Source organism: Hydractinia symbiolongicarpus, chromosome 9 (genome assembly GCF_029227915.1).
Source record: "Hydractinia symbiolongicarpus strain clone_291-10 chromosome 9, HSymV2.1, whole genome shotgun sequence".
NCBI classification, from domain to species: domain Eukaryota; kingdom Metazoa; phylum Cnidaria; class Hydrozoa; order Anthoathecata; family Hydractiniidae; genus Hydractinia; species Hydractinia symbiolongicarpus.
In genome coordinates this window covers 28,208,122-28,234,168 of record NC_079883.1, presented here as the reverse complement: position 1 = coordinate 28,234,168, position 26,047 = coordinate 28,208,122, and the positions used below count along the sequence as shown (strand labels likewise).

Here is a 26,047-nt window from a genome sequence, read left to right as displayed (position 1 = left end):
AATGGGTTCGTAACACGAAAAGCAAAGTCTGTTCCGAAAAACGAATTTTTGTCTGTCAAAAAGTTCTCTACATTCGTCCAAATCATGAAGTCTGGTACACTTAGGGCATGGTTTTGGCTTTCCTTTTGAGCTCGTTAGCAATGTCTTCATGAATCTTTTCTGATTGGAATGAGATGAATCTTCTTTTAGCTCAAACAATGAATTTTTTGAGAAGTTCATTAACAAGCATTATTTCATCTTCCATGAAGTCTATGAAATTATCAAATCTTGCCTGGACTTGCTGCTTCTTTCTAATGTGATAGCTTTTCCTATTCCATCCTATTGTGAGTTGGATGGTAAGATCAACTGAAGCCTTTGAAGTAGCTCTGGACTATCGTAATGTTGGCAATTCCTAAGGGACATCATTGTTGACTTGTATTTCATCAAAAAACTGTAAAACTTCCGGAATCCCTTTCCATCGTAAACTTCGAGTTTTGGCCAAGACTTTAATTCCTTCCAGTACTCACTGGAAGGAATTAAAGTCTTAAAGAAATTAAATTATTAAAACTTAAATTAAAGACTCAGACTCAGACTGTTAGTATTTATTGACCTTGAAAAAGCATTCGATACGATTGACCACATTATACTTCTTCGTAAACTCTCACAATATAACATTCGTGGACATTCATAAGAACTCTTCGTTTTACCTCTCAAATCGAAAACAAATTGTCTCCCTTTCTGGTATTTCATCTTGCTTCTCCCAACTTAAAATCTTAAGATTTCTTAAATTATGTCCACTTTCACAATGTCCTATTTCTTAAAAAAGTTACTTTAAACACACTTCCATTCTCTGTCATTAAAACTTTTGGTATTTTTTTTATGTTAACTACGGTACTCGTGGATATAGTAATGGTCTCATAAGTGTTCCTTCTATTCAAACGGTATCCTACGGTTTAAATTCAATTCGCTTTCAATCCATTCGATCATGGAACAAGTTTATCCAACATTTCAACTTATCCTTCCTCGATTTATCATCTAATGCTTTAAGGATTAAACTAACTGATTTTTCTTTACAATATTATACCCAACAATAGTTCCTTATTTCTTAAACTGTTTATTTCAAGCCAATTGTTTAAAACTTTTGTCATTACACTAGGGCCATGTGTGCGTGTGTTGTGTGATAATGTGCTGGTTCTTTGTGTGTAAATGTGTGTCCAATTGTTTTCAGTTTTTTTTTTTATTGTTTATTGTTTTTGCTTCATTTATTTATTTATTTATTGTTTTTTCTGGTTATTTAATTGATATATACCCCATTTCATATATCCCTGAATTGTCACTGATCATAGTTCTTTAATCAAAGGTGGCCACACATTTTTTTTAGCCATGCTATAGTGTGGTCTCCTGGATAATTTTTATAGTTATGTGGATATCATTATTTTTATATTCATATTGTATTTCATTTTTGCTGTTATCCTTACAAATGAATAAGTCTTGTAAATTTCTTATTCTGAATAAATGACTACTTACTTACTACTTACTTACTTACTTAGTGAGGATTTAAAGAAAGCTATTTGATGTGATACTAAAAATAGCATGAATAAGTATCTAAACAGATAAAAACAATGGTTTTACAATGGTTTTAATTAAGGGGTCAGTCATATTGATTTCTGGGTTTTTAGCAACATTTGCACGCTAAGAAATTGACCCACCCACCCCTCTCAGCGTCATTAAAAAATAATTAATTTTGATGACAGGATAAGAAAATTGTCACACACTTTCACCATACCAGCCCCTATGTTCAATCATCTGAGTTTCAGAAATAAAATAGCGAACGCGGCACTAAATGTAATTTATTTTATTTTATTTTAATGGATATTTTTTCTTGTTACTACAAGAAATTATCAACATAAATTGTTACAATTATGTTACAAGTTTTTTAAATATAATTTTCAAAAACTACCTAATACACAGAGGACGTATAAAACAATACTTAAAGTATAAAACAATACTTACCAACCAAATGTGTTATATGTTTTGAAAAATTAATCTGAAAATACCAGTTTTAAAGAGATAAAGACATTGTTTTAGTTTTAAGTTTTCCATGCAAAGGTAATTCTAGAAGAACATCAATGTGACAATGAAAAATATACATGTGTTAACTACTAAAATATAACTATCATTTAAGTACAACAACAATGGGCTACCATACGTAACATGTTTTTTTACCTGGAGTACTTTACACCCCATAACATGAAGGCAATACATATATGCTTAAAAATTTGCTACAAATTTGACCATAACATTCCTGTTTTTTCAGATCTAACAATTTTCAGTGCCTGCTTATTTACTTTGTTTTCTTTTTTTCTTTTACAAAACAAAAATCTGTTTTATGTCGATAGAGCTATTAACTAAAATTTGAGAAATTTTATTTTATATATTTCTATATCTTTATCAGGTTAGTTAACATTGAAGAATGCATTCCACTAAATCGTCCAATGTAGTTTTGAGAAGGCCCTCTCAATTTGGAGTAAAAACAAAAGACTTAGATTTAAAATCGCCATCTACATTTTGCATGAAAGAATCTGATAAAAAGCATCATGTTGTCACGCCATCTGATTTTGTTAAGAAGAAGAAAAAGTCGATCAAGGATGTGGGTGTTGAACAATATGTACCGCCTGACCAATATTTAAAACCAGCACATAAAATGGTTTCAAAAATATCACCAAAGATTGCAGCTCCTGAATACCAAAGCTTACCTTTTTCTGAAAATAAAGAATTTTTCAAAGAAAAGTATTTGCAATTAGAAATCAAGTACACAAATGAAGAGAAGAAAGTCAAACAGTTGAATACGAAATTGCAAGAACAGTACAATGTATTTGTGAATGAAAAACTTGAGCTACAAAATCAATATGATAAATTGATTGCAGAACATTGTCAAAAAATAGAAAATCTTGAAGTAAAAAATAGATCATTGGATAATAATTTACAGAAAGTTGAAAGAAACCATTTTAATGAGGTTAAAGTTGTTTATGATAAGTACATTGCATTACAAACTCAATTTGATGAAGAAAAACGTTTTCTTGTTAATAAAATAAAAACTCTTGAGCAGCAGCTCTCCGACTGTAGTAATCAGAAGAGTGTTGTTAAAAGTGAAGTGGACAAGATGCAAGTGAAAATTAAAGAAGCATCAGAGATAAATTCTGCCGAAATTTCCAACCTTGAAAATATAATTAAAAAGTTAAACCTTGAGCTAGATAATACCAATCAAAAGTTGAAGTTGTCAGACACAGAAAGAATGAAATTTTCAACTAATTTAGAAAAAATTAAACTTTCCATACAAGAACAAGAGAAAGAACTTCAGTTAGAAAAAAGTCTGACAAAAGATTTTAACAGTAAAATAGAACAAAAAGATGAGAAAATTTTGCAAATGTTAGAGGAAATTAAACAGAACAAGGAGCTATTTCAGTTAAAGATGGAAAATATTGGAAGAAAATTGGAGGAAGAAAGAAGTCAAAAAGTATTGTTTGAAGCAGACTTGAATGAAAAAAATATGCTAGTAACACAGCTGGAAAGTAAGTTAGCACAAGCAAGTAAATGTATTAAAGATTTAAACAAAAACATTGAAAAGCAGAACATTACCGAAAAGCAGATGAAATTGCAACATGAAGAAATTGAAATGTTGCAATACACATGCAGAACACTACAATCAACAAATGAGTTACTTAATGTTAGACTAAGTTCTGTAAACGATATGTTAAAGCTGCAAGATGTTTCCTCAAAAGGTGTTTTAAGTGGAGAAAAGTATGATAAATTGTTAAAAATGTGGAGAGAGAAAGTTTATAGTTTATTAGTGTTATTAAAAACATATGAGCTGAAAGAAAGAAGATACATTGAAACAACTGAGAGTGAAATATAATATTTTTTTACTTCTCTGGATATTTATAATAAATATGAGCAAAATTGAATTAGTTATTTTTTTATTTTGATTATTTTAAAATTATTAATATATTATTATTGTTTAATTCCCCTATTTTCATATTTTGAGAATTTCCATCTTATTGTTTGTAAATTAACACATTCATCATTTTTTGCATAATTCAGCAAATTTACTGTTGAGATACTGATATCTATCACTTTTTTTTAATCATGCTTGTTGTTAATATTGGTGTGGATTTTATTTCGTGATGTGGCTAATTGTTTGTTTTTTGGTCTGGTTTTAATTTGACAAGGGCGTGAAGAAATTAAACATGGTTTTAATTTGATGGAAGTGAAAAACTTCTGAGGAGCGGATTTAATTTGAAGTTTCTGCTTAAAATTTTATTGGGCAATATGGAAAATGTATCATCTAACTTAAACTTTGAAGAAAAAGTATACAATAATGAGCATTTAGGGAAACTTTCGCCAAATTTTTGTTTTTTGGAAATCTTGGAAAACAAAAAAGTATATATTTTTAACAGGAAAAAGATAAAAAAAGAAAAATATAAAATTTAATTCTTCTTAATCTCAATGTCTTGGAAACAATTTTGATCGATACGCCTCTATATTTTAAGCTAAAAGGTAAAGTGTTTATGAATACGAAACTAAAATGTTATTATTCTGGACAAGCTGAGCAGTGTCTGTTTTTACTCCAAAATGAATTAAAATCTCAACAGGGAAGCATGGAAAAAAACTTTTTTATATTAATTCGAAACTAGATCTTAGAAAGCAAAATATTGCAGTACTCAAGTGGAGTGGATTTAAATGATGTGCACTTTATGCAGTTTCCTTAAATGTCATTACCTTCTAAACTGATAATTTTTTACACCTTCCCAGTTTATTATTTTACGACAAAAAAACACTAAATGATAGGAAATTTATTTGGCTTTATTTTACCATTCAGGAAATATAGCCAGTATTCTCAATATGGGTAATGATAATACTTAAAAAAATGAATGTCAGTGTCGACTAATTATGCGATTTCAGACCAAAATTGACAATTTCAAAATGTCAAAATAGGTATATAATAAGTAAATAAATGTAGAGGTGCAAATTGGCACTTTTAAAGCACACACATGCAATGCAATGGATTTTTAATTTTAAAGGTTGTGTTTTGAATGTTGATGGTAATTTCTGCCTTTTTGTCAGTCTTATGTTTTGCATTTTATTATTGTTTTTTTACAAATAGCGGTATCATATTTTAAGCTTAATAGCCTCTTTAGTTGCAAAATGGATAAAAAATTAGCAACCCTCACAATTTCTCAAGAATCTTCATCAACGTTTGGTGATTTTATAAGTATTGTTGATGATATCAAGAAAAGGAAACAAAAAAATCAGGTATATTTATTTAGAGCATGTTGAAGAACATTGTTATTTTGTACATAATATTAGCTTATCTAACCTACATCAACGCAACATTTCAAGGTGTTACTGCAATCCTTTCACCTCTTGTTCACAACTCTATGACAAACATGTCCACAGAGGGTGCATCACTTTCTTCTTCTTCTTATTCACCTGAACCATGAAAAAAAAAAAAAATAGCATGCGTTACATAAGTGTGTTATAAAACGTTTTTCAGTAATCAATAGTTATGTAAAACCATTGTAGAACAATACTGCTACTTGCAGTACTAAGCCTTATCGGTCGTTGTTGATAAAACAGAAGGAAATGAATTAAGGAAACGAATGTTAAGCTCTCTTGGTTTTATATATTTTTAGATGCTTGATGTCTTGATATCAGACAATCAGTTTGAAAGTCTAGCTAACACCTGGCTGACAAATGTTTATGATGGCAAAGATATGATGATGCTCAAAAAAGGTAAACACCTATAACAATAAAAATCGATTCATCTAAAGTTTTTTTGCTAACTGATGATGTATGTTCTTTATTGCAGTTTCATCGTTTTTGGAGTCCTCTGTAGTAACTCGTAAATCAATTGCAGTTTGTTTTGATGCACATTTAAAATATTTGGATACTATCCTTGAATTGGTTGTCGATCAGGTACATATAATTTATGACATGACATTCTAACTAGGATAATTAATGTTGAATGCTTTTGACAAATTACTACTTAAACATCCCTAATAACTTCATATTTTGCAACTAATAAATAAATAAAAAGTGTTGTATCTGAACCTACGTAGTTAGCCAGATGATGTCTATCATGACAGCCATTACTTTTGTGCTATTTTTCAATTGCCACTGTACAGATTAAGTAGCTTACCTGCTAGTATTCCTCATTCAAAAGCCTGCACAAACAAACCTAAAATTAAATAAACACTTTTGTTTTATTTTCTCTCCTCCATTGCAAAAGTAACTTGACTAATTTAGTCATATCACACCTATCAATAAGGGTAGAGCAATTGCTCTTGCTCACGCGAAGGCTCACCTAATTCTGAGAAATAAGAAGCTAGCTGAGCCATTAATTGCTCCCCCGATTCCAAAAATTTTTTCTTGCTGAGCAATATCAATTCATCTCACATGGAAATCAATGTTATCTTCTTATTATTTACAATAAAAAAGAACCAAAATATATAAAAAAAGATAAAATAGAATAGATAAAGAAGACTTTGTGAAAATATGTGTTTACAATCTTATTCTATTTAGTTAGATTTGCCCAGTTTAAATTATTTTTAACCTTTGGGGAGCGATTTATTGCTCGGGTGTTATTTTCTTTATGATAGGCCTGTACATAATGCTTGTGTGAATCATGAACAGAACGCATATTTTAGAACTTTTTTTTCTGTGACTAAAGTCAAATGGTGATAATAAAACCTACCTAGTGATAATGTGGATTCTACATGAAAATATTATATTGTTGTGAAAAATGGTTTTGAAAGTTTTATTTTTGATTATGATGAAGTTGATTGGTTATAAATTATTGTAAAATCATTTTTCTGACATCTTTCAGGACAATTTTTCTGTTTTGTTTACAAGCATTGAAAGTTTTCAAGAGCAGGCTGTGCTTGCTGTAAAGGTAAGTTTTATTATGTAACCAGGGATGAAATTGAAAATAAGATCTGAAACAGAGCTAAACTTCAGCAGTTATATAGTTGGGGGGGGGGGGGGGTGTTAGCTCATTTATACTTCAGTTTTTGATAAATGCATGAAAATTTTCACAAATACTCTTTATTACACAAGAAAGAGATTTTTTGAGGGAGATATACTCAAAAGTGATTGCTGACATCAGAATTTTTATCTTTGTAGGGAAAAGTTTTTAAACTTAAACATACCAATCAATAGGATATTTATTGGTGATTAATTTTCAAATAAGAAACGTGGGTTGAAAATAGCTCGGAAATGAGTTATATACAATACTAGGCGATAAGGCCCGTGGAGAAGGCAAGAGGAGAATGTAAAAATTGGTTATTTTAGACGTTTTGCTGATGTCAGCAGTGCATATGCATATGCATATTGGAAAGAAAGCCTTTATCATATAGATCTTGAAACGCTGATCAAGAAAATATATAGGATGATGTACTTTAGACAAACGGTTCCAGAGATATTAGGGTTTGAAGGTTTTTTGATGACGTCATCAATCCGTCCATTCCGAAATGGATTCGGAGACCCCGGTTTGGGAAAATTACCCAAATTGGTCCTAGGTTGTCTGTAGTTACCCACGCGGTGAAAAATCATTGACGTCACCACCTCGTTTTCAAGTTATTGGGACTCAAACTTTTAGGTGCACTGTAATGGCTTTATTAATTTAATATAGAATATCAACGTTAAGTAGTGTTATTGACGTTGCGCCGTAATGTCAGAAAATTTAACATATTAGACATGCATTTTTTGCAACATCAAAGGAAAATGAACATATCAACTTTGCCTGTTACAGAGACACAGAACTGGCATATTATTATATAGATAAGTCTACAGATTTAAAAAAAAAAAATTATTTTAGCAACTATAAATCCACATTAATTGTTGCAATCTCCTCCGCAGTAACACAGATATGTGCAGTTCAAATTAGAGCTTTTGCAACAACGTTTGTTGAATTTACATGTCTTCTTCAACACCATTTGATAAGCTCTTTGCAAACTTTTTATACTTCCCCTATAGTGATCCAGATTGGTGTTGTACAGGTTTCTTCTTCTTGCCAACCAAAATCTGAAAGACTTTATGTAGACATTACCCTTTAACAGAGCATAACCATATACTGGAAAAAAATAATAGTAAAGTGAGGTTGTAAACATCATGTATCATATTTTTTTGCAAACTTTCATATTATATTAAAAGTTTAATTTTAAGTAATGCAAAAATGCTGACCTAGCTTGCAACAATCTCAGTCGAACATGTTCCTTCAAAGCATCTTTTGTTGGTAGCATCGCTTCTACTTGCCTTCCTTTTTTGTGAAGAGTTCCTTCCTTCACTTTTTTTGTCGTACATCTGAATAATGAATCTCCCTACTCTGGCAAAATCTTTGTTTGATTTTTGTTCTGAAATTTGTCAAGCTGCAAGAATAAGAAATACAAGTAAAAATAATATGAAGCTATAGTATTGAATTAAAAATTATCTATGTTTCTATCCATTTTATTGAACACTCTTTAAAAAGCGAAGAGAATAAAGAAGAAGATAAAAACAAGCATATAAAACATCATATGTCATTTTAAGAATAACAAGACGTATGATATACGCAAACAACCTCGCGAATAAAGTTTACAAAAAGCTGTCTATCAAATTGGGATTTTTGTTACGAAGTTAGACACGACATATTTTACTATTCAGATACGCAATAATATTTGTTACACACTTATTTTTCAAAATTGATTTGTGAGACCTTCCTGAACGGAAAATTCCTCGAACTTTTAATTTTCGATGGGTCCGTCTTGGGTGAACCGACTGACAGGAAGAAGAAAGACCACAAACCCACAAACCCCAAAATTTGCGAAATTCATTAATTCAGTTAATTCTGCCTACATTCACTTTTAAAAAGTTTGGTGGAAACACCTTTATTTACTAGTTAGTTAAACAAGTGTTTTGAACACTTGTCTTATCTTTTTAAAAAAGAAAAAAAAAGTAAAAATAGTTACCAAGATGAGATTCGAACACACGACGACTCCCGTGTCGGTGCTCAGAGAGGCAAAAATTTCCATTCTTGTAGGACACATTTGCGTTTTAATACAAGCTCACGAGCTTGTAATGAGAATATTCTTTTTATAGAAGACTAATATTTTAAAAAAGCTCATTTACCGTACAAATGCTACCGATACTTCAGTGAAACACTCCAATATTTTTCATGCAGTTTTTTCAATCCATAGCTTTTCAATGTTTAGGCAAAAGAAGTGGAACAAGGCAATGACAACATCATCTGTGTCCACGGTCGTTGTTATTATTTTTCTGTGACCTTGCTTTGAGGCATCATGAACATGAGGTATCACGGTGTATCACTCTCCTTGTGATTACGAGAAGATATCAAGCCTTTATAAATCGTGAGTTGGACAATACCTGCTCCTTTGTTGTCAAAATAACGCTGAAAAGCAATAGCTTCAGCTGTCAAGCCAAACAACTCTGTTTTGGTCATTTCTCATAAAATCCGAAAACTTGCTGCTGATAGATATTTCGATTTCAACAACTACACAACTTTTAGTACCTCAGGATTCTCTTGTTTGTGACTAAACTCTTTTCAAAATACCTAAATCTAATCGACCAAGATTTGTGATACAATTTGGCTAACAGGCTCTTCTTTTTCGTTGATCACATCTTGTTACTCTGACTACATACCACATAACTTACTCTTTCTAAACTGTTTTTATTTATTATAATTAGTAAAATACATGATTTTCGAACACTATACGTTGCTCTATAAACATTTGATTCAGTTTACTCGATGTTTGGATAGGCTGACACTCTTCAATTGAGACTTCTGGAAAGCTGATTGTCTTTAAATTAAATAACTTTTCACCTGTTGTAATGTAGGAATTACTTCTTAATTCAAAAGTCAGAAGCCATAACAACAAAATTCGTTGTAAGCAACATTTATGTCGACTATGTGACTTTAATGCATATAACTTGTTTTCAGGTCATTTTTAATCCATGTTTCCTATTTAAAATTAGTCACCACTAAATTTCCTATTGGTTATTATATCCATATCAATTAGTATATCCATATCAATTAGTATATCCATATCAATTAGTATATGTCCAAATTTCACCTACAAAGATAAAAAAAATGTTTTTGTGGAAAGTTTCATCCTTTTATCAAAAACTAAAGTATTGACACTTTTTATGTGCTGACACCCCCACAACAGTTGACATTACGACGTTATTGGAAATACATTCTCAACAACTGTTGTGCAACAATCACAGACTTTATTTGAAACCAAGTTTAAAATGTATATGAGCTTTGCACTGTGAGTTCTTTCTATTAGGTATGCCTACAAACTATCCAGTTTCTTCCTGAGAAAATTAGAGAAGCAAAAGAAAAAAAAGAAGATATGAAGGGTATGTTTTCTCCATTGTTTCAGTAGCTGTAGCAGTTGGTTACTGTGAGGAAGGAGATTTCCAAAACTGATTACAATTTGTTAGTTTCTGAAAATACTTGCTTGGGAAATATAGCGAATTATTATACTAAGACCTTCTGTGTTATGTTTGATTTTTTTGATTTAGTTAAACAATTTTAAGGGGATCACTAGTGTGTTATTGCATTGTTTCGCCACAGGTGAATTTACCTGAATTTAAAGTACCCTTTTGAAATGTTTTCATTGCATTTTCTTATTTATTTTGTACTTTAGATGTGCTAGAGAGTGTATGCAATAACATAGTTATTGCCATGTGTGATAAAGTAAGGTCATTTCTCTTTATTAACAAATTTATGAGAACGATATCATGCACTTTCTTTACCAACTTCTTTTTTATTTCTTGTTTCAGAGGTTTTCAAAAGATTGTTGTTTGCTAGCAGGGACAGCTTTTGCACTGCTGTTTAACTTATTCAAAGATGATTTCACCATATCAAACAACATTTCTAATTTTGTCCACATGCTTGGTAGGAAATTTATTTTGGTGGAAATGTTTTTTATTTAGCAGGGTAAAATCACTGTTTTTATTTCTTCTTGCATAGCTTATAGATTAGACAAAGAGGAGAAAAGGAATTTAAGAGTTTCCTCACTGGCAATAAATTTCCCAGGGAGTGTTACATCACACTTTGCGCAACTGAGTGTTATCAATGGATTATTGAATACAACATCAGAAATACTCTTCTTGCTCACTGAGGTATACAACTAGTACTTTCTTACCAGGCTTTAGCTGTCCTTTTTTTTGCAGAATTTCTTAGCTTATAAAGATGTCCTTTATTAAATGATGTAATGATTGGAATTAATGTATAACAGCACATTATTTCTAAAACTGTTATATTAAAATGATTTGTATTAACCATTTTTCCCAATTCTTTTCTCAATTGTAAAAAGTTTTCTTAAATTTCTTTTAATCTTGTCTAAAAGTGGTATTATTTCGAAATCTCCTTCAAAAACCTGTTTCAAAATTGCGGGTTTAATCTTTTTGAAAAACTCCTAGCATCCTTGAAGGCAAGGATGCTAGGAGTTTTTATGTAAATAAAGGAAGAATAAACTTTTCTAGTTACAGAATTATCTTTTTTACCCCCCCCCCCCCCCCCCCATAAACAGAGCTCTTTATAATTCTCTACATATCTTCGTTGATGCCGACTTTATAAAAAGGGTGGAAACCCTGTTTTGTGGTTGGACTCTTGTTTTAAAAACTTCTGCTTTATTAATTATACAGAATGGTGATACACTGCTTCATACTTTCTTCAAATTACTGGTGGGCTCAAATTTAACTACAACAGACGCCACTGCAAAGTATTTTTGCTTTCAGAGTAAGCTGTTATTTGCGTATACTTGTTTGTATTATTATATAATTATAATGCACGTGCAAGAACAAGTACGGAAAAAGTCTCACGCAAAGACTCACCCAATTTTGAAAAATAAGAAACTAGCTGAGCCATTAATTGCTAACCCCATTCCCACAAAAAGTTTGACTGGATGAGCAATATCAATTAATCTCACATGGAAATCAATGTTATCTTTCTTATTATTTATGTTAAAAAATACCAAAATGTATAAAAAAAGATCAAATAAAATGATAAAAATGACTTGCGTTTATAAACTTATTTTATTTATTCAGATTGCTCGCCCAGTTTAAATAACCTTGGGCGAGCTATTTATTGGTTGGGTGTTTTTCATATTGATAGGCTTGATAAGGAGTCATTATAATCCTGAGTATTTGCACTGTAAGGTTTTAAAGTTTATCACATTTTCATATCTTTTTCCTTATATGCCTTACTGTGTTTTGTAACTTACTTTTTTTTCTCCATTCTAGGTCTGAACAGCTGGGCAAATTTTCTTTCTAATGGGAAATCAAAAGCATCACCGGACATCAACAGAAATGAACGATTATTGAAATTTTTACATGTTCAGAACATTGCATTGTTTCTAAAGAAGGATTCTTTGTACATGAAGCCATTATTGTCTATTGTTTGGCGTTACGTTGAAGATTTGGTAATTAGATGCTTTTTTAATGTTTATAATTGAATATCTATCCAACACATACAAACACGGAAAATCAGTAAATCAAAAAATCAGTTTCAAGTTAATGTTTGCAACTTGTTGGTAAACATGGTTTAGTTAATATATTTTATTTTTAAAATATGCTGGTCAAATTTCAGTCATGAATAACAAAGACAGAGTAAAATGTCAAAAAGCCAGAACTAAAGACAACAAATCTTGTTTTATGCAATGCTTTTCTAAAGTATCGTACTCTTGGGTTGTTGAAAAAAAGTAAAAACTTATGTACTTGAGCTTGTGGATAAAACAGCAGGTTTCAAAACTAATATTAACCTTTTCCAGAACCATCTGACACATCCAAGTATTTGTCTTTGAAAAAACTAGAAGCAGTACAAAATATGCATACAGGAATTTTGATGTGAATATTTGCATGTTGTAAAAAATATTGATAATTTTCTAGCCTCCTTACCATTATCCCAAAAGTGATTCTATATCTTACTCACTAGTTTCACATATATTTGATTTTTTTTGTGGGAAGGCAATCCTTACTGCTCATGAAGGTACATGATGGAATAACGTTTCTTACTCCTTTACCAGGACTATTGTAACTCATCAAGATTATAACATGTTCTTTTTAAGATGTACACAGAAAAATTTAACTACTGCTACATGAACACCTGTAGTTTTTTAATAGACTCTGTTTTTAAAACAGCTTGTTGAACAAGCTTGTTAATACAAGTATTATGGTGTAGTTGTTGTTATATTGATCTGTTTAACAAAAAGAGAAATTGCTTTCTGGTTAAAAAACATGTTTACATGCAAACAGATTGTGGGGGATTTTATTTATATCTCTACGACACAAGGTTTCTGTGTATAAACAAGTATCTCCACAAAGATACCAGTTTGTATTTTCTATTCCTCATTTTGTCCTCCTTGCTACATCTCGTTTTGGTTTAAAATTTTTTGAAAGGAATAAAGGTTAGGGTTTTTGTATTTCGAGTATTTTGAAAATTTAATTTTATAAAACGTAGACAGAACCTCCTGGGTATACAACCTCCAATGTTTATCATTAAAATAATGAAGAATTTAAATATACTTCTTTAGGTCGATGGAATTCCGCAGTTTGTGCAAAAACTACTTTCAACTATTTTAAAGTTGCATATGGATGAAGTTGTGCTGCACGAAACAAAAATTGTTGACCAGGTGGAGGTATAGTTGGTTCTTCAATCTTATAATTGTATTGAAGACAAAAATAAGGTAGCAATGTTTGGAAGGAAAGTGTAACAAACATCCTAACATAATATATGAATACATATCACTAAAAAATGATTTCTTAAAAAACAAATTTTGTAGTATTTTGGTAAATTATATGTTTTAAACCTGATATTTGCAGATATGGTGTACACTAATTTATCATCTACATGCTGCAGCTATATCCATAAAACCTTAAGTGTGGTATAACTTTTAAACGTTTCTATACATTTCCTTTTAGTTTTATATTGACCTGACAAAGGAAATACTTGCACAAGCTTGGCATGTGAAAGGAAGATGGATACTGCTAGCTGAAATGATACCATATGTTGGTTATGAAAAGGTATTTTTAAATGCGCCAAAGTAGAAACTTTGCGGTACAATTTTTGCAGTGCTCTTGTTTAGTTTCTTATTTTAAATCGACTTTTTACATGCTAGTTATTTCAATCCCATACAATGATTGCTGATGAACTCAGTTGGTGCATGAAAACATGTGGACTTGCAAGCGTTTCAAATGAAGTATATCAAAAAATACTTCAGGATATCAAGTATGTATTGATTTTTATTTAGTTTAAAGTGATTATGTACTTACTTAATTTGTCCCAGTTGAAATTTGAAATACTATCATGATACACAGACATAATTTTGCATTTAGACAGAGATACAGCTCAGATATTGTAAGTTTGTTGATTATTTTAATTTTAATTTCTTTTTTTAGTGTTTATTTTAATTTGACCTGGAATAATTTTTAGCTATTTTTTTTGAGGATCTTGCAACAACAAAATGGTTAAAGATCTTTGGTGAAACAATTTTGAAGCATCTACAATCTGATAATTTGTAAATATGCTATTTTTGTTAAAGTGTTAAATTATTCATTGTCAGGTTAATGCAGATTTTGATAATAATCTGATTTTATTGGCAAAACTAAAGAGTTAGCCAAGAGACATTCTTATGAGTAAATGATGATGCACATTCAGGAGAGCAATTTATTCTAAGTATACTAGAAGGAGAGTGCTCACAGGGTAGCTTTTTCTAAAAGCAACTTTTTGGTAACTTTAGAAAGCTTGTTATTATCCTGTCTAGTCAAAACAGTCATCCACCATATTCGTTTGAGAAAATCAAGTTCTTGTTAAAGTTCTAAAATTAATTTAATTTTAATCTAAACAAAAACACAGAGTACAACTTTTTAATACCCTGAAATTGTTATAAGCATCATCATTTTAATATTACAAAATAAAATAAAACATGAAAAAGATTGCTTTTCCTGATGCTAGAATGTATAGTAATTATTTTATTCGTTTTAGTCTGATGCGACAAAACATTGGTATATATTGGATACCTACTACTTTGCGTATTCTCCCAAGCTGTTTAAATGTAATAGAAAACGAAATAAATTTAAATTTATTGAATAACTTGACCTCTGACAACGTTTTACATGCGTATATGTTAATTTTGAAGTGTGCAAGTAATTTTGGACTGATGACAAGTGACAAAATGATGAAGGTGTGTATATTGTTTGTCTATTTTAAAATCATTTCATAACGCAGGAAAAAGTAAAATTAAATTGCTTTATTTAGCGTCAAGTTTTTCTTGAAGAAGCTCTGTTTCATTCCAGTGATGATATCCGTGCTGACGCTTTGAGTATCTTGTGTAACAATCCCAAAAGAACTGGTACAGTTTTAACAATCTTACAACTTTGCTGTCTGTATATTGTTTACGTAAACAAGCTGTTAGAACATTCACAGATTGTCCATCATACACATCCTAGTCATTTAATATTTCTCCAACATACATATCCCGGGCGTCACTATTTCCTTCATCCCAAACACAAAGTAGTGATTCAGCAACCTTTTTAACACACAGAAAAAATTGGATATTATTATACAGTCTTGGTCATGAATATTTGCACCAGCGTGCGGTGGTACGTACGCCTACACTAATACAGGCGTGCGATCAGTATCGCACGCCTAGCTTTTTGGCGTGAAGAGTTTTTAGAAGTTGGCAAAAAAATTGCCCACGTATTTTTGTTGTGAAATTTAAATGAATGGTGTTATTATGAAGAACGTAAGGTATAGAGAACATTAAAGTCGGCCCTTTCCTTCATGCTGACACTCTTATGCTCAGCTGGTGCATTACACTGAGACTCGAACGAAAGACGGAAGACCAATTGGAACCATGCCACAAGTCAGTCTGACCTTCATCGTCACAGAGAATACTGTGAGAAGAGTGCGCACCCATGCAAGTTTAATATAACCAGAACATGGGAGAAGATAGGTGATATTCAACTTAATGATGCCCTGACTTTCAGTTCGTAAATAGCATGTGTACAACTTAGTTCCTAATCAGTTTATCTTAAAACATAGAGAGCTAGTTGGGACAGAACTATTAACTTAAGAAGTACACCATCAGGAAGGTAGGTCAATGGGACTTGTACTTCATTTCCATTTGTCATCGCCTTAAGGAGAGCAATGCAAGGTTAATGACGAAATTTTTTGCCAGCTGAAAAACAAAAAAAATATTGTCACTCAATGCAGACACAAAACATTTAAAATGTATCTCACGTCAGTAATTTTAATGAAGGTGGGTATTTAATAGAAATACATTTTATAGATACAGTTCTGCTTGGCGTGTGTACGAAGTAGACCAAGTTCTGCTTGGGGTGTGATAAAGAGAATACTCAAATTTCGTGGGCGTGAAGGTGTGCGTTGCGATCGCATGTCATTCATGACCAAGACTGATTATAAAGAAATAAATATATTTGTAATTATTTTTTGCTAGAAAGTGGTGTTCAGTTTTAGTATTCAGTTCAGTAGTTTGTGAAAACACCAGCAAGAAGAATGTACATTTGAATAATTTAATCTTCAATTGTAATTCTTGCTGCATAAAAATTAATACACGCAAATATGCTCCCATTGCCCAAAATTAGACTGTAAATTTGTTGTAACCTGGTTGTGTTGTTTTTGAAAGGTACAAACCTTTATCATGACCTTATTTACTTTAGAACCATTTTCACCAACCTTCCAAAACTTGGTTTTACAATTTATTTTGAACAATTTAAACAGTGATTCATCAAAATTTAGACAGCAAGTGTTCTCTTCTTTGAAGAGATTGTTAATAAATATTCGCGACAGCAGGTATCCATTGATATATCTTTAGTGAATTTTAGATTTGCATATCAATAGGTTTTGAACAATATTTTATTATCTTGTAGTGTTGTTTTACATCGAAAAATGTCAAAGGAAAAGAATGGCAGCAAATCTTTTAATATATTGACAACATTGGTTGGTGAGTATGATATCAACTATACTTTTTAAAGTATATTATGTCAAGGAATATTCCCTGTATTTATATATGATCCTTCTGAGCTAAATATAATCTACTTATGTTTACTGATGTCTTTTAGATTTTGTTGATAATATTTTTAAAATCAGTAGAACATGTCTCATTCCATCTGCATCCTTTCAAAGAAAAAAGACAGGTCAATATGAAAAATATTTTTTACTTTTTTAACTATGCATCTTTAAATTGCCACTGAAAATTTGTATCTTTAATTTGTTGACATAGGGTTACAGCTAATGGAATTATTGTCAGATTTGTTTGTTTACGTACAAGATCTGAAATTTCGAAGAAAAGGTGCTGCTACAGGTAAATTTTAAAAACATAAACAATCAAGAGAAATTTCATCTCAAATATCTCTTTCTGTGCTTCTCCTTTTTTAATAAGAAACATCATTGTTTCTCTCCCATAAGGAATGAACACTTCTGTGTACTCCATTTTTACACTCTTCACATGTTTATTGAACATGTCTTGTTTTTTGTTTGTCCTTTTTGTTTTATAAATAATATATTCTGTATATCTATATAATAATACGCCAGTTCTGTCTGTGACTTTTGCAAAGTGGATAAAATTTCTTTGATAAAGTCTATAAAACATCGCCTATAAATTTGTTCTGTAAATTAGCAAACTTTGACGTTAGAGCAATATTGACGTCAAAGGAAAGTATATTAAGATTAGTGAAGCCATTGCATTGCACTTTTAAATTTAAGGCTAAATAACTTGGAAACGGGTGGAAATAACTGACGTCATCTCCTCCGTGAGTAACTAGGGACTACCTGGGACCAATTTAGGTAAGTTTTCCAAACCTGGGTCCCCGAATCCGTTTCGGAATGGACGGGTTGATGACGTCACCAAAAAACCTTTAAACCTTGATATCTCTGCAACCGTTTGTCAAAAGTACATAATCCTATACATTTTCTTCATCAGTGTTTTAAGATTTATATGATGAAGGCAACAAAAAAAATTTTAAACCCGTCCTTATATCTCATTAACCGGTCATATCAAAAGCACATGATCATATACATTTTCTTGATCAGCGCTTTAAGCTCTACACAATAGATAGGCAACGTGAAAACAAGCTTCTGAATTATTTTTTTTGTGGATGGGTTGCTGACGTCATCAAAATTCAAATTTTATTTTTATACTGCCTCAGTGGATTTTTCCACGGGCCTTATCGACTAATTCATGTAATAAATCTCTTCCAAACCAAGGAACTCGCTTGCTTTTATCAACAAAGCAATAAAGAAAACTAAAAAAAAGCCCTTGAATTGAAATATTTTTTTTAAGAGAAAAAGGAGTAGGGAAGGGTGTGTCAAAAGTTTGCTATTTTTATCCAGCCTTTGAGGGTTTACTATGGTTGCTTTAAACAATGTAGGGGGGGGGGGGGGGGGGCAGGTGAAAAATTTCATACTACTTTGAATCGTCTTAATTTTCTCCTCATCTTGAATTGCAGGTGTTAGAGTACCTCAAATTGCCTCATTTTTGTGAACCAGTTGCTCTTTCAATAAAACCATAATATTTTCTTTTTGTGTTACTTCTTGGACATACCACTTTTTTCTATTTTAACAAGTAAAATACCCTCTATCCTCCCCTGTATAATCAATTTGTGCTTATGTACCTCTTTGCTCTGTTTTAGAAAATGCATTACCACTTTTTGAATTTGTCACCAAAAGTTTTCCCTTAAAGTGGAACATGATGACTGTGTATGTTGTTTTGTCACTACTGTTGTGAATACTTTTTGAATAGTAACTAGTCATAAACCAGAGAAACAAGTAGCGTGTAGCCATTTTGTACAAGTGAATTACGAGGTGGTTTATATTTGGTATTGGACTTCATTTTTCTTTTAATATTTAAATTTATTTAGTGATTTTGAATTATTATCTTGTATAGAGGACCAGCATGATGAGGTATGTTACTACTGTCAAGCTCTATAACTTTGTGTTTTCTTTATATGTGCATCTAATTTTGTTATAAATTCAAATGTTTTGTGGTCACACGCGATAGCTAGTGACCTGTGAATCTGTACGTCTATATGTCACTGCCTTTCTCGAGATTAACTCATTATTTTTTCAGAGTTTTTGCACAAAGTTACTTATCAATAAATGCTATAAAGTGGATCATATAGCAACATGCCTTAACTACCCCAAATTAACCGTAAATAAGGTTCTCTTGTTGACTAAAAATATTATTGTTTTATTGTTTATGCTCATATTTGATAATTGCGTGTGACCATTGATGTAAACTTGTTCCTCTCTAGATTCGAAATTTAGCCTTAAAGGTTTTAACATACCATCACAACGTATCTGCTGAGAAGAACCTACTGGACAAGAAATTTTTTGATAAATTGTTAAAAGTTGGGTTAAACTTATTAAATAGCTCAAAATTTTACGAAACAGAAAGTGGGTCAACAATTATTGCTTTTCTAATGAACAGGTAGAGACAGTTAAAATTTACTGATTTATTTTGAAATATGTCGGCTGGACATAGATTTTCAAAAATAAAGAAAATTTTCTACAGCACTTTATTTCATACCATTACTACAGGTTGTTAAGATGTTGTTGTCATATATTTTTAGACTTATAAACGACGACTATATAAAATCTCATATGAGTGATTTTATGAATGATGCACGCATGGAATTTGACTGTGAACAAAACGCACCAATACTGCTATGCAATTTTATCCTTCAAAGAGCTAAACAAGCCTTTGGTGAAGCAAAAAAAGATTTGCTGAGAGCTGCTTGTTTTCAACCAGTGTATGGTAAGGTATATGCACTTTTAATTGTACATGGTAAAAAAGATATTCGATCTCATTTAGTTTGTTGGCCAAATGTTATCCAAAAAATCAGTAGAGTATCCCCTGGCTTGCCTCTGTGGTTTTTGGTACTATAGTCAACAACTTTCATTGAGGCTTTATGTTTTACTTGAATTTTTAGGTTTATCTCTCGCCTTGTCAGTGTGCCTAAACTCACTTTCCAATGTCCTATTACAGAAAAGCACCTTCCTAAAGTTCATAAAAGAATTATTGCAGTATTCAGATGCGGTGAGTGAAACCATGATTCAACTGTTTTGTGGTGCACATCATATAGAAATGGATGCTGTTTCGCCCTCCTTTGCAGATATTGATGAAGCCTTGGATCAAATAATAAAAACTTGTGATAGTTACAAAGACATAAAGTCGACTGTAGGACATTTGCACTGTCGCGAAGTTTTTGTATCGTTTTGTTGGTTGAATCTTAAAGCGCTTAGCATTGTTATGACTGAGATTGGAAGTTTATTAGCTAAAAAGAAGAATGAGTACTTGATACTTACACCAAATGATTTAGAAATTGTTTTGAATTTTTATGTTCGTACTTTGATAAAATGTCGACATAAAGGAGTAATAGAGAATTGCTATGCAAGTCTCAGTTATTTCGCTAAGTGTATTGCAGATGTTCCGCAATATTGGAAGTTTGTTTCAAAGCGGTGTAGTGATGTGTTGGTTACGGCTACAGATTTAAAAAAGCATGGATCTGTTACCAAAAGAAGGTATTTTATATCTTTTTTTTTACTTTTAGTATCAGTACCAGGGTCTGTTAAAAGATTAGAGTTATGTGAGAATAATGAACAAAGCTCACCAATATGTTCTTCTATTTGTACTTTCCACTAATGCTACAGTACTCTAATCATACTCTAAATGAAAAAAATAGAGATTAGATGAATATATGGCTAAGTTGATTACTAATTTAGAAAGTTCCTAAAATTTAGGAAATTTAGGAATAATTAGCTCATAAAGACACAACCAATAGCAGAATTTTTTTTAGTTGTTAGCCTAATAGATATATTCACGATATGATATTTCATCAAATGTTTGTTGATGTGAATCCCCAAAAATACTTATTCATGAACCCTTTTATAGTGCTGGTATACCATTGTTCATACAAGCTATAATATCTGCAGAGTCAGCATCACATGGATTTGAACTGTTAAATACTTGTATAAAAAATCTGTTTGCAGTTGCACAATTAGAATTACCAAAAGTTATAAACACTACCTATGACTTACCACAGTTTAATGCTATCAACATTTTAAGAGCTATTTTTCGTGATACAAGTCTTGGAAATACTGTGTTACAATTTGTTGAAGAAGGTATAATGTTGACTATTGATGGATTCTCTTCACAGTCATGGTCAATCAGAAATGCATCAACGACATTGCTTGGTACGCTGGTACCGAGAATGCTTGGTCAACGTCTCAGTCAGGAAGAAAGCAGTCAACAAAACGCAAGCACAACTGATGTGTTCTTTTATCGATACCCAAGATTAGAACACTACTTTTTAAATTGTTTAAAAAAACAACTGGTATATATGAAAGAAAGTGGCTGCGTTGCCACTCTCCCACATGTTGTTCCAGTCCTTACATTTTTATCAAAGTTGCGATGTGGAGAAAGTAAAACGAGGTATTCATGTAACTTTAATGTCTTTTTTAATTTATTTCTATTTATCCTATTTTATGTTAGTCAGGCAGCTAGGTTGGATGATGTAATGACAATGTAAAAAGTGTTTTAAAAATAGTTGCAAAGAAATATTTTACTTGTGGGTGTAAATTCAATTTCTATACCTCTCTTCGAACTCTATCCAGTGCGCAAATAGTTTTCTAATAAAATTACATTTGTATAGGGGGTTAACGGATTGGTTTATATTGTTATTTTGATCTCCAATTTAAAGCTATATATACCATAGTAGTAAATTTTTGTTGGTATGAACTTTATTTGGTTATAGCATGTCTGAAATGTACACGTATGTTCTGCGTGCCATGAAAGATTCGGCTGTTTTTGTGGTACGTGATTTGGTGGCAAGCTCTTTATTAGCATTTGTTCCAAAGAAATGTTACGAGTCGTTATGCAAGGATATTGTTAACGAAATGGTTAATGGCATATCTCGAAACGGAATTCATACATATTTTCTGGTACTTTATAAACTGTCAGAGCATATAGAAATTCAGTTGGTTCCGGAGCTTCCAAATCTTTTAGAAAATCAAATTTTTAATACTCATTTATTTGCACAAAGTTTAACGTTAGATATGATGATAAAGCATTACGAAGCTTTCAAAACAGACGAAATATTGGATTTGTTGAAAAATTTCACAAAAAAAACACTAATGTCATTGCAAAAGATGAAAAACATTGCAATTGGTAAAGTATTTCTCGAAAAGTCCTTAACACATGCTGTTGTTACAACTATTTTAAACAGTAACGGTAGGAATTTTTACCTTTTGATTTTTAAAAGCATTGTATAAATAGCTTATATTATAATGGCATTTTTTATTATTGTATTTAGTTTTTGTTAAATGATTAATAGCAGACTAGAAGGTTGGGTGTCATGTCACCACAGTAGGCTATGAAAAAATATAATTCTATTCTTAAGCTGCATGCCACCTGTGGATTAAAATAGTACATAACTAAAAAAGTGGAGGAAATTAGCTTTACTTACATCCTCTTACCATCTTAGTAGACCACTTAATTCATTAGAAATGCACACAGCTGATAAAGGGAATGGAAAAAATCTTGCATTTAGTAGGAAATGTCTTTATGTCTGGATCATCCATAAATCACTAGTATATTATATATTATAAACCATTACCTTTAGATACATCCGTTTTAAATCTTCTGATTGAATTTGGATCCACTGATCTTCATACTTTATTATTTGGTTTTGCACGTCAGTATATTCCTGAAGAGAAAGAGTTGCACATCAACAGCTTGTCATGTTTTGCAATCCATGTCATTTTGACAAGTGGAAATAAGAATTTACTAGAAAGCGCATTAAAGTTTTTGAATTGCTTAAACAATAACAAAGTGTTCTTGGGATCCATTGACTGTGTGTCATTTTACCACAGACTCTTGAATTTATCAACACTCCTTCCTGGTATGTGGCCATCTGTTTTACCAACTATCAGCGTGGTTGTTGTGTTTTTATTAGAAGAAAATGATGAAAAATTCTCATTGGATGTCAATCATGTTTCACAGATGATTCTAAAATTTAGCAGTGCTGAGAATAGTGAAGATTTACGACTTAGTGTAGCCTTATCACTTGCTGTCTTTAAGCCATTATTCAAATTACATGAAGAAGGAGATTGTGAATACTATACCGCGTCTATAGAAAGGTAAATGTTGTATTGCATGTGAATAGCTGACAAAAGAAGTTTTTCATACCTTTCTTTATTTAAAGAATAGGAAATTCACGTTAATTAAATGTGTCTTAATAAAGTGTGAAGTAAATATTCAGGATGTTACTACTTAATTTAAAACATGATAAAGTTTCACAATTTATTTATCGAGTAATTGCAATACAGATCCCACACACATACTTCATTCCGTTTGATAGCATGCATGGTTCACTTCAATGTAATTAAGGCAGGCTGGAGGGCAGCTTTTATTGTAAAAGTTTTGAAGAAAGCAAGAGAAACTGATTGTCAATGAACTCCTTCTTAAAAAAGATCAACATGTCTATCAAATTTTGTCATTTCGGTTTTCTGATTTACAGCCAGTTGAGCTGAATCTCATTAATTAAAAATTTTTTTTTCATAAGTTGTTATAGCATTTACGTTAAATTCTTTCATGTAAGTTCATGTTAGTTTTGTACCTTGTTATTTTCTTGGGATAAGTTCATGTTAGTTTTGTGCCTTGTTATTTTCTTGGGACAAGGTATGCACTAAAATTGTCTATTTTATTTTTAAGTTTATTAACTGCATCACTGCGACTTTTACAAGATGAAGATGAAACAGTTCGACAACAAGCTAATACAAGCTTGAATTTCTTAAACCACTTGGCAGATGTGAACTGCAAAACCAAGATGCAAAGCAATCGAACATTAGAAAGTTTATTTGCAGTAGTTGCAAGTAGGAAAAATAAATGTTATTTGAAATGGTTGACAAGTGTTATCATTTATCAACATAAAGACACAAGTGAAGAAAGGTTGGTACATTTTATAACTGCAATAAAATACATCTTTCAAATTATCAGAGTAAGATTTTTATTTGTATAACCACAGCAAGTATAATACTTGCTTGCTACTCTTTTATATAGCTAAGCACTACGTTTTGTAATAGCTGTCAAAATGTGTAAATGAATTTGGTTTCAAGGAAATGAAATTTTTTATTTAAATGTTTTTAATCCAGAATTTATAGACCCAAGAAAAGTAATAAATACATACATAGAGCAATATTAAAAGGCTAAACTATTCCAAATGTAGAAACAAAAGATTATTATAACAATTTAGTGTGTTTAAATACTACTTCATCTATTTGATAAATTATAGATGATAAATTTGTACATTCAAAAAGCTAAAGAAGCAGTTAAGTACTATAACAAATAGTGTACTGTCTATCAGGACCTTGAAAAAAACCATGAAAAAGTGGTATTTCTTGAAATTAAACCCTGAGATTAAAAATGTGCGATTTTTATTCAAGATTTTATGGAAACAAATACAAAAACAAATACAAAACTGAATTTTTTTTAAAAGTTTTTTACCTTGAAGTAGTATTTTGATTTTATTTGTTATTTGTTATGACACTTTACATTGTTGCTTTTTTAGTGATTTAATCTTATTTGAACAAGAAAGTATGAACTTGTATCAAGAAGAAGTAGTAGTCATTGAACTATCATTCAAATATTGGGAGGTAAGTACAACATTGCAAGACTAATGTCCGACATAAAATAGTTTCATTGTGTTTCTCTGAATATTATTCTCTGAATATTCCATTATATATAACATGAAGATAATAACATCTTTATGCATGCGGCTTTTCTATTTATCGTACAAGCATTCCATCTGGCCTACTGTTGAGATTTATGTTTTAGATTGCAAAACAAATTTCTCTGCAAAGTTGTTCCGATGAAGACTTTTTGGTAATACAAGAAGACATTGTAAAAACATGCAAAAGTATTATATCAAAACTGCTTCAATTTGAAAAATGTTGTACAGCAGCGATAGAAAGAAGCACGTATGGTTTGTTTGGACATCGAAAGAACTTTACAAAATGTTATCGCCTGTTAAAGCTTTTGTTATTATTGTCTGACTTTGGAAATCTTAAAAACACTGCAGCTGTTGAAATCGATGAGTTTTCTAAATTTCTTAAAGAAACAAGTGGCAAGGTATATTTTTGCGATTTTTATTTGTCTATTTGTAGTAAAAATTAGTTCCCTTATTGTTTTTTTATTGTTTTTTATTTTAGTATACACTACCATCAGTGCTTCAATCTTTGATTGGTTCCTACTTTGAAAGAATAAAAGCAAAAGTTTAATTATTTTTATAAAGATAAATGGTGAAAAATTATAACGACAAAAATTAGGAATTTTATTACAAATTTTGTAAGCTGTTTGTCCTTAGTTACCTATTTTAAATTTTCGTCAAACTAATAGGATTTTATCTGTATTTTTTATGAAAGATCATCCTCATCCAAATCATCGTTAATTGTTTTTTGTAGTACCCAGCAGGTTGCATGAAAACGGATTTAGTGTCTAAGTACAATTGAAATCAAACTGAATATGTTTACTTAAGTTCAAAATCATATCTGTATTGCATGAAATCTAGAAAATTGACGACTGCAGTTGATCTTCAGAAATTGCTCTTTTGAACTTGATTTGTAAACATCTCATAGACCTAGGTTCTTCAGTTATATATCACAGAAAACGTCCTCAATAAAACCTCTTTTTGCAAAATCGAAGGCAAGTCTTGTTGCCTGCTATGTCATAGAGGGGAGAGACATCCTGGAACACTTGTTGATACATAGTGGTAGGATTAGTTTATTTTTCTTTTAAGTAATAGTTGGCTAACACACCTATGTATTTCAGGTGATTATCTTTAGACAAATCTAGTGAGTATTCGATTCAATAACATGCATCGCAGAACACTCAGTAAATATTTGTAACATCTTTTTTAACTTCATGTGATTTTTTCTTTTGCTATCTTCACACAAACAAATCAAACAAAACAAAACAATTTATTGGTT

The 26,047-nt window shown here is 31.1% G+C and overlaps 2 protein-coding genes across 3 annotated transcripts; both read left to right on the top strand.

The window, feature by feature from the left end:
- The first annotated feature begins 2,128 nt into the window (after positions 1-2,128).
- On the top strand, positions 2,129-4,364 carry LOC130656115 (restin homolog). Its single transcript, XM_057458934.1, has one exon. The coding sequence runs from the start codon at positions 2,453-2,455 to the stop codon at positions 3,893-3,895; it is 1,443 nt and encodes a 480-aa protein (XP_057314917.1). The 5' UTR covers positions 2,129-2,452; the 3' UTR covers positions 3,896-4,364.
- Positions 4,365-5,033: 669 nt separating this feature from the next.
- Positions 5,034-25,499, top strand: LOC130656113 (thyroid adenoma-associated protein homolog). Of its 2 annotated transcripts, none has more exons than XM_057458933.1 (33): positions 5,034-5,292; positions 5,673-5,772; positions 5,849-5,955; positions 6,866-6,931; positions 10,323-10,395; positions 10,686-10,735; positions 10,822-10,936; positions 11,012-11,163; positions 11,689-11,782; positions 12,286-12,464; positions 13,575-13,673; positions 13,963-14,064; positions 14,160-14,269; positions 14,377-14,398; positions 14,488-14,558; positions 15,026-15,224; positions 15,299-15,392; positions 16,723-16,855; positions 16,933-17,006; positions 17,125-17,199; positions 17,286-17,366; positions 18,694-18,760; positions 18,922-18,964; positions 19,315-19,490; positions 19,633-19,817; positions 19,993-20,584; positions 20,955-21,494; positions 21,817-22,292; positions 22,684-23,200; positions 23,775-24,011; positions 24,631-24,715; positions 24,897-25,190; positions 25,271-25,499. In XM_057458933.1, the coding sequence occupies exons 1-33, from the start codon at positions 5,185-5,187 to the stop codon at positions 25,337-25,339; spliced, it is 5,385 nt and encodes a 1,794-aa protein (XP_057314916.1). In that variant the 5' UTR covers positions 5,034-5,184; the 3' UTR covers positions 25,340-25,499. The 2 variants fall into 2 exon arrangements, with proteins under 2 accessions (XP_057314916.1, XP_057314915.1); XM_057458932.1 differs by having other exon boundaries at positions 13,575-13,679.
- Positions 25,500-26,047: the final 548 nt, after the last annotated feature.

Coding starts and splice junctions, on each gene's coding strand:
- LOC130656115 (XM_057458934.1), top strand. CDS start 2,453: ATGCATTCCACTAAATCGTCCAATGTAGTTTTGAGAAGGCCCTCTCAA.
- LOC130656113 (XM_057458932.1), top strand. CDS start 5,185: ATGGATAAAAAATTAGCAACCCTCACAATTTCTCAAGAATCTTCATCA. Junction 10,937..11,011: donor TAATTTTGTCCACATGCTTG/GTAGGAAATTTA, acceptor CTTCTTGCATAG/CTTATAGATTAGACAAAGAG. Junction 23,201..23,774: donor TATACCGCGTCTATAGAAAG/GTAAATGTTGTA, acceptor TTTATTTTTAAG/TTTATTAACTGCATCACTGC.